General features: G+C 44.5%; 1 protein-coding gene across 3 annotated transcripts; it reads left to right on the top strand.

Annotated features, from left to right (window-relative positions):
* The first annotated feature begins 367 nt into the window (after positions 1-367).
* On the top strand, positions 368-17,672 carry LOC129340244 (COP9 signalosome complex subunit 3-like). 3 transcript variants are annotated; one of them, XM_054994916.1, is made up of 12 exons: positions 368-513; positions 2,697-2,826; positions 4,684-4,796; positions 4,897-4,946; positions 7,170-7,262; positions 8,229-8,408; positions 9,714-9,854; positions 11,838-12,011; positions 13,330-13,416; positions 15,425-15,538; positions 15,888-15,968; positions 17,342-17,672. In XM_054994916.1, exons 1-12 carry the CDS (start codon positions 459-461, stop codon positions 17,393-17,395), a joined length of 1,272 nt encoding a protein of 423 aa, XP_054850891.1. In that variant the 5' UTR covers positions 368-458; the 3' UTR covers positions 17,396-17,672. The 3 variants fall into 3 exon arrangements, with proteins under 3 accessions (XP_054850891.1, XP_054850893.1, XP_054850892.1); XM_054994918.1 differs by lacking the exon at positions 368-513 and adding an exon at positions 708-727; XM_054994917.1 differs by lacking the exon at positions 368-513 and adding an exon at positions 2,284-2,398.
* Positions 17,673-19,615: the final 1,943 nt, after the last annotated feature.

Here is a 19,615-nt window from a genome sequence, read left to right as displayed (position 1 = left end):
ATCGATTAGAGGGTAGCGAGATGTAAAGTATTAGTGACGTCACACAGTGTGTGACATCATGATTACCATGCTAAGGGCTGGTTGGGAAATACATTTACACACATTCCCCCGCTTTCGGGCTTTCTCCGTTTATTACAGCTATTAAAACATGGAGATCCACCGCCACTTCTCGCCTAACCACCGTTGAATTACATGACCGCACCGTCGGATGTGGGAGGCGGGGACTGCATTGTTTACAAAGCAGCACCACTTCCGGATATGGGCCCGTCGCCGCGGCAACCACTCTGTCAAGGTCTGGGCCGCGCGACGGAAGTGACATCAGACGCGCAGACTGGCACGGCGTCTGATTGGTCCGACGAGGAATAGTGAGCGGGCGGAGGAGGCTTCCTCTTCCTGCCGTCCCCGGCTGGGGTTCGTTCCTCCCCCCCTCTCTGTCCGAGGCTTCCCGCGCCTCCAAGATGGCATCCGCTCTGGAGCAGTTTGTCAACAGCGTCCGGCAGCTCTCGGCCCAAGGTGAGGCCTTCTCTCGGGCAGCTGCGGGGCCGGGCGTCGCTCCTGCAGCCTGGCGCCCGTCCTCGGCTCTCCCGCCTTCCTCTGGGTGGGTGGCTGAGGCTCGGCCCGAGAGCGCCTGCGCGCCGGGAGGGGCCGTGGCTGAATGGCAGAGCGCTTCGATGCTGCTGACTTAGGCGGGTCTGGCTCCGCAAAAAGCGTCTGTGGCATTGCAGAGGTGACAGGGCTGTGCGGATGGGGCAGAGCGGAGGGATATCTGTGGAGGGTGCAAGCAGGTGGGAGCCTGGCTACACATGAAGCTGAGCTCTGGGCTTTCCTGAGGGTCCTCTGGCTCGCCTAGCGCTGAACAGCTTCTCTCTAGAGCTATAGTGCAACTGTCCCACAACACCGACTAGACCAGTGCCCCGGGATCTGATTTTCTCGCCCTGATGGTACTTGTTGAGGAGGCTTCATCGTTGCTTCTCCTCTCCTGTTGTATGGGAGTGGGGGATGCCTCACATCCTCCGAGGTGCTGTCAGCTCTTCTGGGGGCCCAGCGGGCTCCTTTAGCATCTCTCTTTTCCTTAACTGATGGTAACATTCCCTCGAAATCCCACTCTCATTCCTCATCAGGCTGCTTGGTTGTTTTCTAATTGCAAATTAATCAGTTATTGTAGTATGGTGGAGAAGAGGATGAGCTTTGATTTAGGTCATGGATTCAGATCTCTGCTTTGCTGTGACCCGCCTAGGTGGCATAGTCTCATTCTCAGTTCCCTGTATGCAGGTGGGGAATAATATTTCTGGCTTACCTTACAGTGCTGTTTATAAGGATTTCAGTAAGCTAATGCATGTAATCACCTTTGAACACTGGATAAAATGCTAAGTGTTATTTTTCTGTATGCTTGGGGAGTCCTTGGACACCCTCCCCATTCATCATCCCAGATAATATTAAGTGTTCTGCCTTTGAACACGGAGGCTCCATTTATCTCTCCTGCATGAATTTGTCTGATCCTTTTTTAAAACTGTCTTAAGCTAATGGCCACATCTTTTGGTTGCAGCGGGTGCCGTAAGTCAGTGCATACCATGTTTGTAAACACCGCCTTCCTCATCGACCGTCTAGAGCAGGCCTTGAAAAGATTTCTTTGCTTCTAGGAGCCAGTCCTCAAATTTAGGAGCCAGACTCATTTTTCAGTCTTCAGGCTTTGTATTTTTATGCCCATATTTTCTAATACTAGACAATACACTGAAATTTCTAGGTGTTATGGCAAGCTGGCACTTGCGCTTTGTCAAGCATTGCTCTGAGTGGGGAATGTTCCCAATGGTGTCATAATTGGAGAGAGTTGTATTAGTGCTACTGAGCAGAAGAGGCACTTCCACTGAGAAATCCCCCCCCCCAGTTGTGCCCATGAAGCAGCTAGGGTGAAACATGAGTGCTTACGACACTTACTGGAAGACCTCTCTCTGTTGGAAGCATCCCATGTATGGTCCTGATGTGTCTGCCAGAAATTTGTCAGGCACCTTCTTCCACTGTGCGCCACCAACAAAGTGTGGGAGTGAGATGTTACTTCTCCCCACTTATAAAGCGAGGCTCCCACATTCCTCTAATTCTGCAGAATGTTTCCAACAAAAATACAGGAGGGCATTTGTGTAAAGGGGTTAGAATTGCAGCAGAATGGAGCAATCCAGGAGGGTGATTTTATTAGGGAACAGGTTTGTTGCCTATTGCTGTATTGAGTGTATGAATCACCTGGCTTCGACTGCACTGTCTTCTGTCTTTGAAATCCACTCTCTACTTTGTTTACAGGTACATCATGTCTTAGTCCTGCTGCATTGTTTGTTGGATGTCTTATGCTGTCTGATGGATTTTTAAAAATTCGTAATCTGTGTGAGAAAGGCAGGCGATAAATGAAGTAATTAGATTTTATCTAACGCACAAAAGGTTCATTAGCACCCAACTTTTTGCATTTTTCTGGGATTTTCCTCTTAGCATTAGGTGACCTCTTCCTCTTTGGGGAAAAGAGCTCTATCTATGCAGACAGCATCTTTCTCTCTTGCATTGTCCAGGACATGTGGGATACCTCTGTGGTTTCATTCCATAGGGCGGGGGGACTCTTAGTTTAATCCCAAAGTGTACATTAGAATGCTTGACAGCCGTTGTGTGTTACAGTTATTAACCTTGAAACATAATGGCGCTGTTTCTTTTTTCAGGGCAAATGACCCAGCTTTGTGAACTGATCAACAAAAGTGGGGAATTGCTTGCGAAAAACCTCTCTCACCTAGACACTGTACTTGGCGCCCTCGATGTCCAAGAACATTCCTTAGGAGTTCTTGCTGTTCTGTAAGTGGCGGGCCTTTTGTCTGAAGCTTTTGCTCAAGGCTTTGATGTGGGTAAATGGTCCTGTTATATGGAAATTCACAGGACTGTTTTCACCATCTGAATGGTGCGATATCGTTTTAAAGAAATGTGTGAAGGTGTGTTTCTTTTTTTAGAAAAACTCCCTGAGTTTAACTCTGAAGAATATCTTGTTCTGCTTTGGTTTCCAAAAAAGTGCAAAGTATTTACAGTTGAGGGGTTAGACAGGCGATGTGAAGGATCTCTGCCTGAGATTCTGGAGAACCATTGCCATTCCTAGTAGGCACTACTGACCTTGATGGACCATGGGCCTGGTTTTGTATAAGGCAGCTTCATGCGTTCATGGGTGTGACCCTCAAGGGGGGGGTCACAGAGCTCCACCAGCTGGGTTGTGAGCCCTGCATAGTTGCTGTTTTTGGTTTTGCTGCCCTTTGGGAGCTTGCTCCTAGTGGACATGTAGGGATAACAGTGCTGTTGTATCTCCTGCCTTTTTGTGAGCACATTGAGATGAGATGCAGGGCAGTGAGATGAACTTGTTTGGTGAGGCTTCCTCCTTGTCTCTGACCTTCAGCTTTCTCATCACTATCGTATCCTTCCTTGTGTTTTCTCGCATGGCTTCTCTTCTTCTGCTGCCCACAATCCTGGCCTTGATGCCCATGAAGCTATAACTGTCCCCTTTTCCTATCATGTGGTTGTGGCATCCTGAGACTTCCTGTCACAAGCTCAGTAGAGTCCATGCTCAGCAGGTGCTGTGGAAACTATGAAGGCTGTTGCTCTGTAGGGCACGTGGAATCCAGCATGAGATATAGAAACCAGTTTCTATATATCCTGGAAGTTTAGAAACATCTGAATATTGACTATGAGTGGCAGAAGGAGAGTATCTCTGTGTCTACTCCTCCACCTCCTGACATACAATTCCTGAGCACCATCCCTTACACTTTAGGTAAACGGTACCTCCTCAACCTTTCCGTTTCTTTGGTCTTCATAGGGTTGATGTGGCACACTTCATTTGAATCCAAAAATCTTAATGTTTAGTCTTAAACTTTCCCCTTGTGGGGTGGAAACAATGTACACAGCCAGCCCTGTCTGAAGGCACCTGATATAGCAGTCTTGCTGAAGCAAAGCAGGATCGGTTCTGGTGGCCGATTTTGCTTTGGATCTTGCTGTGAGAAAGGTAGCGGGTATATCAGCATTCTACAGCATTTCACTGTACCTCTCTTCCCCTCAAACACGGGATTTTTTTTTTAGTTGGAAACTTCTAAGCAGTGCTTAGCTGGCAAGCGTTTGGCAGACACCAGGTCAGAGTGGGGGCATGTGGTGGTTGGCTCTGTGTGCTTTCCTGTGCAATTCAGCAGCAAGAAGTCTTTATTTGGGTTCTGAAGAATAAGTTTCAGGCTGTGTCATCTTGCATGTCAGATGGGGGCTCAATCTCCACATAACCCATTAGTGAGTAATTTTGGCTTTATTAGGTGCCTAAAAGTGAGGGAGTCAACAAGTGCCTCTTTCTTTGTCATGGAACTTGAGTGAATGGAGAAGCAGTCTCTGTTGAATTCTCTCAGTGCCTGCCCATCACGTGGAAAATAGGTTTGCTTAGGAGTCATGAGACCTGCAAGGTGCTTAGAACAAACACACTGTGTACATGTCCCTTCTTTATTGGTTTGTGACTTCATATATTTTCATCTGTTTTTCCTTTGTGTTTGTTTATCTATTTATTTGGCAGGAGCTAGAGGTTAGGTTTATTTCTGTTACCCAGAGGGCTCCTTTTAAGCACTTTCTTTCTGCAGGGCTCTGACCTCAGATTTACCATGTTAAGTGTTGCTCTTGTTTTTTTTTCTGTTTTAGGTTTGTGAAGTTTTCTATGCCCAGCATCCCTGACTTTGAAACACTATTCTCGCAGGTCCAGCTTTTTATTAGCACTTGTAACGGGGAGCACATTCGATACGCAACGGACACTTGTGAGTCGGACTTTGAGCCAGCCCATCTTGCATGCTCCCAAATTTGATGCCTTTCTTAGCTGGGGGTTCTCATTTCTTTCTTTTTTGAAATTGTTTCTAGTTGCTGGTCTATGTCACCAATTAACAAATGCCCTTGTGGAAAGGAAACAGGTAAGTGAATGCAAATGCAGTAATTTAGGTAAAGTAACCCTGTGCAAGCTCCAAGTCATTATTGACCCATGGGGGGACGTTGCATCACGACTTTTTTTGGCAGGCTTTTTGTTACAGAGTGGTTTGCCACACTTTACCCCCAGGAACCTGGGTATTCATTTTACCAACCTCGGAAGGATGGAAGGCTGAGTCAACCTTGAGCCAGCCACCTGAACCCAGCTTCCGCCAGGATTGAACTCAGGTCGTGAGCAGAGCTTGAACTGCAGTACTGCAGCTTATCACTCTGCACCACAGGGCTTGTAGTAATTTAGATAACACTGTTTAGATTCTCGGGAGAGTTATAAGAACATAAGAGCAGCCGCTCTTAATCTGAGCTAGTCCAGCAGCCTGTTCATTCAGGGGCCAAGCAGATGCTCCCAGAAGGTCCAAAAACGGGGTAGAGAAGTCAAGGCCTTCCCCTGTGGTTGTCCTGCCCCCAGCTCTGGCTTTCAAAGGACTGCTTCCTCTGAACATGGAAGTTCCATTTAGTCATTGCAGTTGATACCCATTGTGAGACTTATCCTTCCTGAATAAGTCTAATTACGTTTTCAGGTAATCTCAGCTACTGGTCATTGCTAAATCGTGTGGCAATGAGTTCCCAAGGCTAATTATTCTTTGCATAAGTGATACTTCTTTTTGCTCTTTGGCCCATCAGCTTCATTGCATGCCTCTGATTTATGGGAGAACAATAAAAACTTCTCCACTAACTTTCTCTACTCTGTTTTAAAACCTGTATCCTTTAGTCCTTTTAAACTAGTCCTTCTAAATTTACTAAGGAGTTAAGACTCCTTTGATGTTCCTCATAAGAAAGGTGCTGTAACCCCTTGATCACTTAGTTGTCATCTTCTGCACCCACAATATCCTTCTCAGGGTACAGCAGCCAGATCTATACATAGTATTCGAAATGTGAGAGATACTGGCTATTTTTTTTTAGTCACTTTGGTAATAATCCATACTAGAGAATCTGTCTTTCCCACTGTTAATTGCAAGCTGAGGCAACATCCTCATTGAGCTGTCCATCACAATCACAAGACCTTTTCCCTAGTCATTCACCACCTACCCAGACCTGATCGGTATATATTTAAAATGAGACTTTTTTCACCTCCCCCAGTCACTTTACAGTTACTCTCAACTTTGTTTGCTATGTTGTCACCCACTTGCCCTGGTTCAAGAGATGCTTTTGAAGCTTTTCTCAATCTGCTTTGGTTCTTTCTGTCCTGAATAATATTGTGTCACCTGCAAACACTCTTACCTCACGACTTACCCTGAATCTCAGATAATTTGTTCCTGCATCCTTGATGTGTTTGTACTTCCTGCATTGGTAAATATTGCCTTTTGGGGGACTTCTAGCCTGCTTTGTTCCTCCATGTTGGAATGGGTTACAGTATAAAGAAATGGTACTCGCTCCATGGCTCCCATCAACCAGAAGAGCTGTCTTTGTTTCCATTCTTGGCGGAGGCCTGCACCTCAAGGAGGCTTACAGTTTATGTGTTCCTTCAGTGTCAACTGTTTCAAGGTGGCAGTCACCTGGCAACCGCAAGGGCCTTTCTCACCTTCTGAAAATGTAGGGCTGGTGCCACATTAGCAAGCAGCATTCAGAAAAGCCACAGGTGGCTCCCCAGTCATTAAGCGAGTGCCACTGATCTCATGTCTTGTGGTGTTTTAAGGCGACTGCCTGCTTCTTCAAAATCATGAAGTGTTAATCCTCAGAATCTCTCTCCCACAGAGGGAGAAGGACAAGATGTTATTGCCAAAGGAGGCCAAAAGATCATGCAAGGCCAAGAAACAGGGAAACCACATTCCAACACACACCTATTTTTCAATGTTTTCATTTATACCTCACTTTTCTCCCCTATGGTGACCCAAAGTGGCTTATAACATTCTCCCTTCAGACCTTCATCTTCTGGCCTCATTTACAATGTTTCCCCCCTGCTCCCATCCCTCTGTGTTTTGGGGGGGGTCATGGTCTGGCTCACTGAAACAAAAGGTGCCACTAGACTCTCTGTGGTTCACGCTGCTTCAGTTTAGCATGGCTACCCCCTCTGAGGTATAAACTGGTCTTGATATGAGTTGTCTAAGGACCTATCTCTGTGTTCATAGCAAAATTAGTGCTACCTTCCAATATATAAGTTTTGCCGAAAACATCTGTATGGAACGTACCTGAAAGAGCTCTGTTTCCGGCAGCCCCTGCGAGGAATCGGCATTCTCAGACAAGCCATAGACAAGATGCAGATGAACACCAACCAGCTAACCTCAATACATGCAGATCTATGTCAGGTAAGAAGCTCTAGAAGGCTTGGGAATACTTGGCTGTTAAGCCTGCCTCCCCACTCCCCAGTGCATCACTCTTATTCATAGGAATTTAAGTTTATATCACATGAAGTACAATTGTTTCCTAGTTCTTAGTCTTCTGGCTGGCTCTTTCGAAAAACCAATAAAATGTTTAAAACAACTTTAAAGTATTAATGACTGGTAAAGGGGCAACCTTCCCATACCCCTTCCTTACCTGCAAAACCTCAACATATCTATACAAGTGTGTATAATATGCAGCTCTTTAAGTTTATGGCTTCTGTGTTCTCAGCCTTGGTGTTTTTGCAAGCATTTTTGCAGAGATGTGCTGTTAATGGAATGGTTGGGAACAAGCAGCTATGCTGGAATTCCCTAATCTTCTGAGTTAAGGATAAATATCTTAAAACAAATATTCAGGATACATTTAGAGGCTCTGTAGATGCAACTCTTTATCATTGATTTACTTCATTTGAACTTTGCTTTTTTCCACAATGTGGACCAAAAGCAGCTTACATTATTCTCCTCTTCCTCATTTTATCCTCACAACAACAATCCTGTGAGGCAGGTTATGCTATATGCTAAGAGTGTGTGACTGGCCCAAGGTCATGCAGCAAGTTCCCCTGGCAGAGGGCGAATTCAGACCCGGGTTTCTCAGATCCCAGTCTGATGATGTAGCCAGGATATCATACTGGTTGTTCTGTAGCCCTCTGATCTGCCCTTCCTAACTGCACCCAGTGATAGCTCTGGGGCCTCTAACTTAGGACTATTTCTCATGAATCTAAAACAAAAAAACCCACTAAGAGTTTCACAGTCCAAGTTTTGTAACTGATGGTGTCTAGTTTTTGCTGCAGCGTGCATTTAAATCTCGGTTCCTGGGATGTAATTTGAAAGACTGTACAGTGGTTGTGCTTTGGAAGTGCCTGGTTTGTGTAACCAAGCTCTATTTTGTTTTAGCTCTGTTTGTTAGCAAAATGCTTTAAACCTGCCCTTCCATATCTTGATGTGGACATGATGGATATTTGTAAAGAGAACGGGGCATATGATGCAAAGCACTTTCTGTGTTACTACTACTATGGCGGAATGATATACACTGGGCTCAAGAACTTTGAAAGAGCACTTTACTTCTACGAACAGGTAACCCTCTCCCCTCTGCGCATATGACAGAAGAGAGCCATGCATCCAAAGGAAGGGTGAGGTTTAGGTTAGAACAGACTTGTAAATGTGTCTGTCCTTTGAGGCACATCAGAGTCTGAAAAGATTAAAACAAATGGGGGACCTGTGAAGACTGGCAAGGGGTGGGAAACCCCCTTTCCCCCTCATACCAAGCCCTGGCCTCTTGCTCTGTGGCCCCTGGGTAATGTGTATGTCTGTGTGTGTTTAGGAATGGGAAGTGTACAAGACATGTTCTCCTCCTGCTGGCCACCTGCCAGCTGATGAGTGAGCTTGAAAGCTTCAAGTCTCTTCCCTTCCTGCTGTAAGGCCAGCAGTACAGGGAGACTCCTCATCTCCCTTTACAGGGCTGCCAGATGGCTTTAAGCAAGAAATGTTATGGGGTCAAAATTATGCCATGGTTTTAGCTGTTCAAGTTGTTTCTCTAGTTCTTGTGGCTTTTGAGCCTCTCCCCATTTTTTAAAAAAAACTCTGGATTTTATTCTAGAAACCTGGGAAACCCTGTTTGCAGAATTTTTCCAAATCTGTACCTGGCCCCATTGTGCATTTTTTTTGATCTGCATACCTGGGGCCAGGTTTGGAATTAGAAGATTAACGTCTCATCTGCAGAGGGTTCTCTGCATGTCTTAATTCTCCACAGAAGAGTGGGCAACTAGGTATTGTCAAGCCTGGGTTATAATATATGTTCCATTTCACAGCTGCTTATGCCTGCATGACAGTTTACTACCTTGGCACACAGCAAATGAAAAGTGCCCAAGAAAAATATGTATAGATGAATAGTTGATGTGTTATTGATCCATGATGAAGCATCTAAAAGTGATGCCCGGAGAAACCTCAACACAAAGTCGTATGCAGCCGTAAAGGTCTCTCTACATAAAGTACAGACTTTATGGTCAGTGCCTGTAGCCACACTGTAAACAATCTATATTTGCTGTCCTTGCAGCATCTGCTTAACATTACGAGCTGCTAGCAGCAGGGAGTCAGCAATCCCTTAATGTTCATGTTGGCTATTTGTATTGAGAGATAACTGGGTAAAGCAGTGTGGCAGACTGGGGACTCAAATCTGGGTCTGCCAGATTCTCGTCTGCCACTCTAACCAGCATACCACACTGAATCTCAGAGGCACCAGCACTAGGTAAATAGCTTCACAACTTCTCTTTAATGATATAGACTACATCTGCAAGGTTTTGACTTCCCAAGAAACTGCCACAAAGTATTTGTCTGTTTCCACGGGTTCCCATTTCCTGTTTTTCCCCCTGTCTTTCTCAGGCTATAACGACTCCTGCCATGGCCGTCAGTCATATTATGTTGGAATCCTATAAAAAATATATCCTAGTTTCCTTGATACTCCTTGGCAAAGTGCAGCAGCTGCCAAAATACACCTCCCAAGTAGTGGGTAGATTCATTAAGGTAAGATTTCCAGGAAATAATTTGTGGAATACGGTGTGTCACTAAAAAGTTTGTAAAATGCAGAAGTGGGAAGAACTCTTCTCCCTCCTCATTGTTCTTAAAAAGAGGAAGGTGACCTATATTAGAATCCTTGAAGTGGTAGAATCTTTCTGAATCATAAACCTCTAAATCAGAGGTCAGCAGCCTTCTATAACTGATGAGCCAAACGACATCAAAATTCAGAGCAGAGATTGCCAGAGAGCAAGTATAAGAGTGCTTGTTTGCATAATTGAAAATATACAACATTCTTTATTGAGAAATGACATGATTTAGAATCCATTAAGTTTCTGCAACCCTAACAACGGTGGTTGTGATTCCTTTGTTAGAAGTAGCATACATGCGAGGTCTCACAAAAAGTCATAAATATACCCAGGATTGTTTGGGTGCATGGTTTGTGCTTTGGTTCTGGACAACTGCTCACCTCAATCATTTGCCTTTCTGATGAGCATCTCCACGAAGCCCATAAAAATCTGTGCCTGCCCTTCCCTTCGCAGACAGGTGGTTCTAGCATCCCATCCCACCTACCCGTTTAAATATACCTCAAAAGATTCTGTTTTATTTTTTCAAGTGCTGTAATTGGTTCTTTGCTGAGCCACATTTAGTTCTGGAGCCATTGCCTGCATACCCTTGTGATGGGGGGGAATGCTTAATGATATATACTAGGGTAAGACAGTTGTGGATTTAAAGCTTAAGAGCCACTTGATTGGGTGTTCAACAGATGTTGCTCATGTGCCTTGAAACTTGCATTTTAAGGTCTCTTGTCTAATGTTCAGCAGCTTAGTGCAAGAGTGCCAAAACCCTCTCAGAGAAATTAATCCAGAAGAGTTAGCCATGTCAGTCTGTAGCAGTAAAATAGAAAAGAGTCCAGTAGCACCTTTAAGACTAACCCACTTTACTGTAGCATAAGCTTTTGGGAATCAGAGAACTAAGACTAACCAACTTTACTGTAGCATAAGCTTTCGAGAATCACAGTTCTCTTTGTCAGAGAACTGTGATTCTCGAAAGCTTATGCTACAGTAAAGTTGGTTAGTCTTAAAGGTGCTACTAGACTCTTTTCTATCAGAGAAATTAAGTCAATGACAGAGGAACTATGACCCTCTCAACACTGCCATATAAACAGGCTCAACTAATCAGAACTGATCAAGGACTTGCCTTCTGGAGGATATTTTCAGCCCGTGGGTAGAGGAGGCCTCACCATGAGGCTGTACCCCGACGGCCACCTTGTGCAGTCATTTTTAGGTGTCATTAAGGATAATTGAGCAGAGGATACAATAGAGCAGAAAGGTGTTCTGCGTAACTCTTTTTTAAATGAACAGTAGCCATGCAGGTCATCTGGCTGTTAATTTCTGTTCAGCTCGAGCTGGGAAATCCTTGTATACTGTGTCACTTGCACGTGGGCTGTGCCTGCATCTTGTGGATTTCCTATTTCAGGCCTCAGTCTGTCTTGGGCGCATCTGCCTGTTGGAGTGTGAACGTACTCATTTTGGTGTTTTGCATGTTCACAGAGATGTGCGAGTTGTGCTATGTTGTAAGAGACAGTCTATCTCAACCTGCACTGCTGTGCTGCTAAGATGCTTGGGATGGAGCTCTCCAGCTAGAAGTAGCAGCTTTCAAGACTGGTAGTAGCTACAGTCAGTGTGAGGGGAATAGATCTCAGGTTTTTTTGTAGCCCACTCAGGCCTGTTTCTTTGGTTCGAGAATGGCTGCAATGGGTAGCATCTAGGGAAGAACAAGAACCAACTCTTCCCTGTCAGCCAAACTTTGAGAGGTCTTTTAAGTTTGTGGTACCACCCCCACCAAGTAAACAATTAGGCTGAGGGAAAGAAACCCAAGGTGACCTGGAGACTGGTCTCATAGCTCTCTTGCTCCTGATGAGATCTTGCTGTGAACCCCCCCCCCCCATTCTCTGAATTTTTAGATCTGGGTTTTCTTTCCTGCTTGCAGCCACTTAGCAATGCCTACCACGAACTAGCACAAGTGTACGCAACCAATAAGCCTTCAGAACTGCGCAGTCTGGTGAATAAGCACAGTGAGACGTTCACCCGGGATAACAACATGGGCCTGGTGAAGCAGTGCCTCTCCTCACTCTATAAAAAGAATATTCAGAGGTTAACTAAGGTAAGGAAGTTGCCATGTTCTGTATTTAGATATCTCTAAGGGCTTTGGCCATGCACAGGTGTCCAAGCTATTCCAAGGCACCTCCACAGGAATGCTATGCAGTTGTGATGCATTTTATTTTATTTTTTAACTTATAACCTGCAAATACCAGAGAAGATAGGGCCACACCAAGAATGGAGCAAAAAACCAAAAACGTGGTACAGTGGAAAAAAGAGTTGTTTTATTCAAACACTAACAACAAAGCCCATTGTGGGAAAAAATACAACCAGCTTTAGAAATGGGCAGGTGGGCATTGCCTCCTCCTCCATGACTGATCCCAGCTGGGTGAAGGTGTGTGTGGGGGGCAATCACTGCCACTTCCTCTGCTCCTGATCCCTGTCAGATGAAGACGTCAGGTGGGCATTGCTACGCACCTGATATCGGCTGGGTGAAGGGAGGATGGGCATTGCCAACTACTGCACTCCTGATCACAGCTGGGTAAAGAGGGGTGGGCATTGTCTCTTGCTCCGCATCTGATTCTGGCTGGGTGAAAGGGGGATGGGCATTGCAATGTATTCCGTGCTTGACAATGGCTGGGTGAAGAGAGGCAGGCATTGCCATCTGCTTCGCACCTGATTCTGGTGGGTTGAAGGGGGGTGGGCATGGACACCTTCTTCCTGCCTTATCCCAGCCAGGGGAAGGTAGCGGGAGGGCTTTGCCACCTGCTGCGCTCCTGATCCCAGCTGAGTGAAGGGGAGGTGGGCATTACCACCTGCTCTGCGCCTGATTCCAGCAGGTTGAAGGGCGGGGGGGGGGGCGAGCATTGCAACCTGCTCCACTCCTGATCCCAGGTGGGTGAAGGTGGGTGGCGGGTATTGCCACTTTCTTCACACCTGAAGCATGCTCGGCAATGCCACCTGCTCTGCACCCGATTCTGGCAGGTTGAAAGGGGAGGTGAGCATTGCCACCTGTTCCGCTCATGATCCCAGCTGGGTTAAGGTGAGGGGGTGGGCACTGCCACCTGCTCTGCTCCTGATCCCAGCTATGTGAAGTCAGGGGGGGGCATTGCCACCTGCTCTTCCTACTCCCAGCCTGGGCTTCCTGCCACAGTGCACTCAGTGGAGGAACAGGCTGCCTCAGCTGGGCTTCCCTCCGTGGCAATTTCAACTGCCCAAATTAAACCACTTGCCATTCCTCAAAGCTCTCTTATTGCAAGATACAATCTTGCAGAGGATCTTGCAGGTGCCTTTCAGCATGCAATTCCTTTGTGAAGGGCAGGGAGGGAACACAGACAGCTTTTTTTTGCCTCACCATTTTGCTCCTTTTTTCTGAATTTCAGACATTTTTAACACTGTCACTAACAGATATGGCAAGTCGAGTGCAGCTGTCTGGGCCCCAGGAAGCTGAAAAATACGTTCTTCACATGGTAAGGAATGTTGCTTCAGACAGAAGTAGTTTTTGCACTGCAGAACAGAATGAAAAGCATTGGGTTTAGAGTCAACCACTGGTTGTCAGTGTGATCTGTTGCCAGTTCTGTGTTTGCTCGTGTTTAAGAGCTTGCAGATGTACCCAAGACCTCCCCATTCAGGGTGTGATCCACGATCACCCATCTACAGACCATAAAGTTCTTCAATTGCAAGTGGAACTCAGGTGCACTTACAGTAGAGTATGGAGGAATGTTGGAGAAGCAGCAGGAATGAATTTCTTAGATTTCTTCTAAATCTAGTATAAAGTTTTGCAAATGATTTCCCCTTACATTGCTGTAATTGAAAATAACAAAGCTTACTTCTCAAAACCACTGTCTAGTCAGATCGTTAATCCACCACCAACACATTTCACACACAGTTTTTTTCTGTTGGTGATCCCAGCTAATGTATAGCCATCTACCTGCGGCAGGTTGAGATCTCCAACCAGGCAGATAAACTTCTTTTGTAAAATAGGGAAAAGTTGGGTCTTGGCTTTCTTTTCAGTTTATCTGTCTGCCCCAATCGTGATACTGCACAGCATTTCTGTGGGTCTTTCGGTATTCAAAGCACTCCACTTACATTATTTTGTTAACCTTACAGCAACCTTGTAAGGTAGGTCATTATTGTGCACATGTTGCAGATTGGGGAAAGGGGGACTCTAAGAGAAAGTAGGTTGCCTAGGGCCCACTCAGTCAGTTCACAGTGATGTAAGATTTGATTTGGGGGCTTTCTGGATTGTATCTCATTCTTTTAGCACTTCTTAAAAAACAGCAAGGTTCTCACAGCAAGGAGTTAGCCGTGTTAGTCTGTAGTTGCAAAATAGTAATGAGTCCATGGACACTTTACTATTTTGTTCTCATCATAGTATTATTAACAATAAGCTGAAAAGCTGGTGACCCACAGTAACTGACCTCTCACGGTGATTCACTTGTTTAGAAAGATGTGTTTGGGAGTTCCAGGCTTCCCAGGGGGACATGGACCTAATTTGGATTGGGACTGTGGTGGCATGCAGGGAGAGGTGGTGTTCTTTACTGCGGTTTTCCAACTGGAAACAGCTTTGGGTTGCCACTGTTTGCCCTGCTTAGGAGGAACCGAAGTGTGGTGCAGGTACTAGTGGATCCCAGGGTTGTTTTAGGTCGGGTGAACAATGCAGGGGGAAGGCTTAGCCACCTTTTCCCATGCCTTGATCCAGGTTGGACCTGGGAGGCATGGAACTCTGGGACGTGTCTTTTTATAACAGGTAAATTCATTCTCAGAAGTTCTGGTGGTGACTAAAGTTTCTGATCATTGAGGTTGGAGTTTCAGAGTCCTGGCTTCTTCAGTAATTTTTTTTTTAAAAGTATATCTGGCTTTGCTTGGATTGCGTAAGAATTGAGTGGTTCAGTTTTTTTTCTGAAGATTTTTCTCCCAGTTTTTCTAATAGAAATGAGAAATTTAGGGGCGTGTTGAAATGAATGAAATACATTTTAGGAAGAGGCTTTATTCACTCAAAATGTACAGCATGGAAAAGTCTGAGGATGTCTTGATTTTTGCAGCAGAAGAAATTGGAAAATTTTTCTGAGAGTTAAACAAAACTCTGGTGAAATAGAATTTTTTTCTTTTGGAGTGAGTGAAATGGGTACCATATCATAGGGTAGAGCAGTTTGCAGCTCTCTCTGTTTTTAGCGTTGGGTATATTTACAACTTTACTTGTTGAAAACCAAGGGGTTTATACTTCTAAATTCTATAAATATGGCAGTTGATACAATTTTATGTGCTAGGGAAATTATAAATGCATTTAATACTGTTAAAGCAGCACAACAGGTTTTAGGTTTGAAAATAAGTACAGCACATATATTTAATTCCTTCCTGAAATTTCTGGATTTTTTTCCTGGGAAAAAGGCTCCAGAATTTCCAGAAATGTTATATTTCTGCCACTGATCCAAAGGAGGACGTCTAGCTGTCAGACATCTTGTTTTCCCCCACCAGATAGAAGACGGTGAAATCTTTGCAAGTATTAACCAGAGAGATGGTATGGTCTGTTTCCATGATAATCCAGAGAAATATAACAATCCTGCTATGCTTCACAACATTGATCAGGAGGTAAATAACCCCTTTTCTGCCAAGGCATCTCTGAATTTTAATCCTGATTTTTAAAGAACAATGGCTTTATGAAGCAACAACTCTTGTTGGCTTCTTTGACCCCATGCCAGTGGAAAGGTGAAATAAATCTCATAAATAAGAAGTTTGTTCAGATCTCCCCTATGTTAAACATTGGTGTTGGAAATGAGTGTTGAGTAAATAAGAGTTTTTTTTAAAGGTTGGTGGGTTGGGAGATTGTAAGAGTTTAGCAAATTGGTATGCCCAGAAACCTGAAAACCTCTAAGAATCCTGCTGTAGTGTAGATGCCGAAACTAACAAAGGTGCCTCTTTATTTTGTGACCTTTCCTAGATGCTGAAATGTATAGATCTTGATGAGAGACTGAAAGCCATGGATCAAGAGATCACTGTGAACCCTCAGTTTGTCCAAAAGGTAACTGTCCCAAGCAAGCCTTGGGGCTTAGAGTTGGGCTTGGGGGATCTGTCTGAGGTGAGCCTTTGTGGCTTAGGTTATTTATGTGTTTGGTGCTTTAGAGTCAGTTCTGTTTTCTTTCACAAACTGCACAGTGGAACATGATGAACAAAAAGAATTCTATCTGTAAGCCACTATGCAATAGAGGTGGCACTGTACACATTTCTGTGCAGTTGTCTTTATCGCTGTACATAAAAAAGCATAAAGAATGCAAATTGTGAATTGTCATCAAATCACTGTCGGAAGAGAGTTCTCTTTTGCAGATAACACATTTAATTTTCACGCTTCCATAGACAGAGGGCCCCACGTATCTTAAGCATAGTTTATAGTGGCATTGTTTTCCACATTTGGTAGAGCTTTTCAGACAGTTTTGGAAATAGGGCTGATTTGTTTGTAGCACTGTTTTCTGCTCTTCTTTGCTCCTCAATATTTGCTGTACCTGGTTTATTGGCTTTTTCCCAGTCTGGTTTTGTTTTCCTTTTAGTTTCTTGATTTGTTTCAGTGCCTGCTTGACTTAATGCATATTTTATCTGATTCACAATGCCACTTTCTGCTCCTGGGGAAAAAAAAAACCACTGTTCTATCATCCCAAAATTGTAGCAAATTTTCATGGACTAAAAGATAAACCATGGCAACACTACCGAGACTAGCTTGATATCGCCAGAGCTTGGAAGCTAAGTAGGGATGCCCATAGTTACTGCTTGGATGGGAGACCACCAAGGATGTTCAGGGTTGGTATGCAGAGTAAGGCAGTGGCAAACCATTTCACCTTATCCCCTCCCATGAAGGGGATCGCAGTGAGTTGGCTGGGATGCGACGGCCCATTTTACCTATTTAAAGGATGAGCCATGAATTGCTTAATTCGTCTTAATTGCCAAAGCCTCCAAACTAGCCTGTGGTGGAACCCTCCTGGGACTAGGTCATTTTAGAAGGCAAGCTGAAGAACGTCTCACCTGGGGACAAGAATTTCAGCCTAGGCTTTGTATTAATGCAGAACCTAGAAAGTGGGAAGAAAACAACATAGGGTTGAATCCAGCCAGATTTTCCACTGATGAAAGGAGGTCTCCTTTTTGACCACTGAAATGGCTGTGCTGGTGGTCTTTGGTACCTACTTGTATAAAAACCAGGGATGACAGGAGCTGGCATTGAGGAAGGGGAATGCTTGTTGGAAATTATTTCACTCTTCTGCATTATTCTGCACTTTTCTGTGATCTTATGCCATGTTGCCTACATAGCTGTGTGAGAGAGACCCCCAATCCTCTCCTTGCCAATTCTTGCCTCATGTGTTATCTTTCAGAAATGGATATTGACCAACTCTTTTTCTCACTTGACAGAGTATGGGGTCCCAAGAAGATGAATCAGGAAGCAAACCATCCAGTTATTCTTGAAAATCACAGGGTTTTTTGCTTGCTTGCTGCTTGTTACAGAGCAAGAAAGAAAAAAGATAAAGAGAACCAACTTTAGGATCCAAGTGTTATAAAGTTCTATATAGCAAGCAGAGAATTGACTGCCTGTTTCACTGGGAAATTAAGCAAAATGTAATCAGCGTCCTCTCGGTACTGTATGATTTCCAAAAATTCTCTGCAAAGAAAGGAAAAAATCTCATTCTGTTGTGGATTTGTTTTGAGATCAACGTTAATGCATTAAATAATTTACTTTTTGTTTTATGTGGCTCAGATGTTGCTGTTTCTACTATAGTTCTTTTTACCGCTGTGCAGCGAGATGCCTCTTTCTGCTCGTTTGAAAAATACGTTTTTTTCCTTGTCTGAGCAGAATAATATTTCATGTTAGGAATGTTCTATTCTTTTCCCCCTCTGGGCCTACTCAGAATGACACTTGGCCTTTTTGGGGCTCTAGTGCTTACGTTGTTATTGACAAGGGGCTAGGGGAAGGGTTCCAGCTCATTCATGGACTCAGTTCATCCAGTTCTGAAGAGAAGAATCTGGCCCACCTTGGAGTGGTTCATGCAGATGCATGTGAACCAGCTCCTGCATATTTTGAAGGCTCTGGCTGACTGCAACAGTTTCTGTGTTACTCTTGATGGCTACAGCCATTCCAACCCTTTAAGTAGTGCTTCAGCTTTTTCACTGCCCCTCTCTCATATGCATTCTAACTCGGCTGTGGCTGGCTGCCTCAGGCAATGGATAAAATATCACAGGGCAATTTTCTTTTAAAATTCAGAGGCCAACACTTATTCTGTATACCAATGGTTCTCAAACCTTTTGGAAAGTTACCTAAATTTGCCGTACTTTTCAGGAACCCCTCTTTGCAAAATAGTTGCATAATACTTTATTATAACCCAGCACAATACAATCTCAAATCTGCTACCACTGAATGAGTTTATATTTTTTCTTGTTAGTACATATAAATGGCATTACTGAGCAACGGAGTGTGGCTTATGGCCAGTTCCACACAGAAGCAAACTTAAATTTGCCATCAAGCCTCTTCTCTCCCTGCTCGCTCAATTTGTTTGGGGAGGAGCATCTGCTTGGCATGCAGAAGGTCCAAGGTTCAATCCTCAGCATCTCCAGTTAAAAGGATCAGGTAATTGGTGATAGTAAAGACCTTCACCTGAGAATCTGGAAACCTGTTGCTAGTCAGCAAAGATAAGACTAACCTTGATAGGTTGAGGGTCTGATTCAGTAGAAAGCAGTTCATCTTGCTCTTGCTCCCCCTGTGAGAGGGGCATGAACTACCTTTTGAAAAACCACTGCCATTCGCCTTAAGGATGACCTTTAAAGTACATGCTCCAAGTCAGTCCATGTCACCTCTTAATGTAGTTCATCCACTCATATATAGTTGGGTCACAAAAGCCTTGTCATCTGCTCCCATATGGGAAAATTGGACACCCCCCCCCATTTCTACAATAGAACCTTCTTTATTGGGGCCTTGTGGAATGAATTGCTGAAGAAAGCTAAGCAAGAACCATCTCCCTCTGTTTTAGGGAGGGATATGAAGTAGTTCAGTTCCCTAAAATGCCTGCGAACATAAACTTCAGAACTGCAGGTAAAGAAAAATGGACTGAATACATGTCTGACCTGAAACAAAATCCATTTTAAATCAACTACAGTAACCCAGCAGAGTGTGCAAACTTTTGAATTCTGCAGTATTCATCATGTCAGGTACCTGAAGTCCCGTGAAAGGCCACTGGCAGCCAGCTGAAGCCAAGGGTCCCTGCAATGCTGGCAGGATGGAGCAACTCTGTACTCTTTGCTGCAGCCCCAATCTATGTTGAGTGGCCTCTTTGGCACAGCTGGCACGGTAAAGTCCACTTTGTTCTTCTAGCGCTTGGTCCCACTCCCTTCTCATGTTATATTTTTTTAAAAGCCTTCTGAACAGTTCTGCAGCACTCGAAAGCTTGCGCATTGTCTTGCATTCTTCCGGTTGTTTTGAATAAAAGGGCCGATATGGGTTGTCTTTTCAGATTTTGCTGACCGACTTGCCTACCCTGCCCCCTTTCTTACCATGCCCCAAATAGTGCCCATCTTCACTTAACACTCCCATTGCAATTTACATCCCGGCTCCGCCTCTCCCTTCCATCTTTGTTACTCGTTTCAACACCACGGGTTTTTCTATCACATGACGGTCATAGGACTGGATGGCTCGAA

Source organism: Eublepharis macularius, chromosome 12, assembly GCF_028583425.1.
Source record: "Eublepharis macularius isolate TG4126 chromosome 12, MPM_Emac_v1.0, whole genome shotgun sequence".
NCBI lineage: Eukaryota > Metazoa > Chordata > Lepidosauria > Squamata > Eublepharidae > Eublepharis > Eublepharis macularius.
This window is presented reverse-complemented; position numbering and strand designations above follow the sequence as displayed.

Bases quoted from the DNA above. Each gene is read 5' to 3' on its own strand.
- LOC129340244 (XM_054994916.1), top strand. From the start codon at position 459: ATGGCATCCGCTCTGGAGCAGTTTGTCAACAGCGTCCGGCAGCTCTCG. The intron at 7,263-8,228 runs GTAAGAAGCTCT...ATTTTGTTTTAG, and splicing joins TACATGCAGATCTATGTCAG to CTCTGTTTGTTAGCAAAATG. The intron at 15,539-15,887 runs GTAAATAACCCC...GACCTTTCCTAG, and splicing joins TTCACAACATTGATCAGGAG to ATGCTGAAATGTATAGATCT.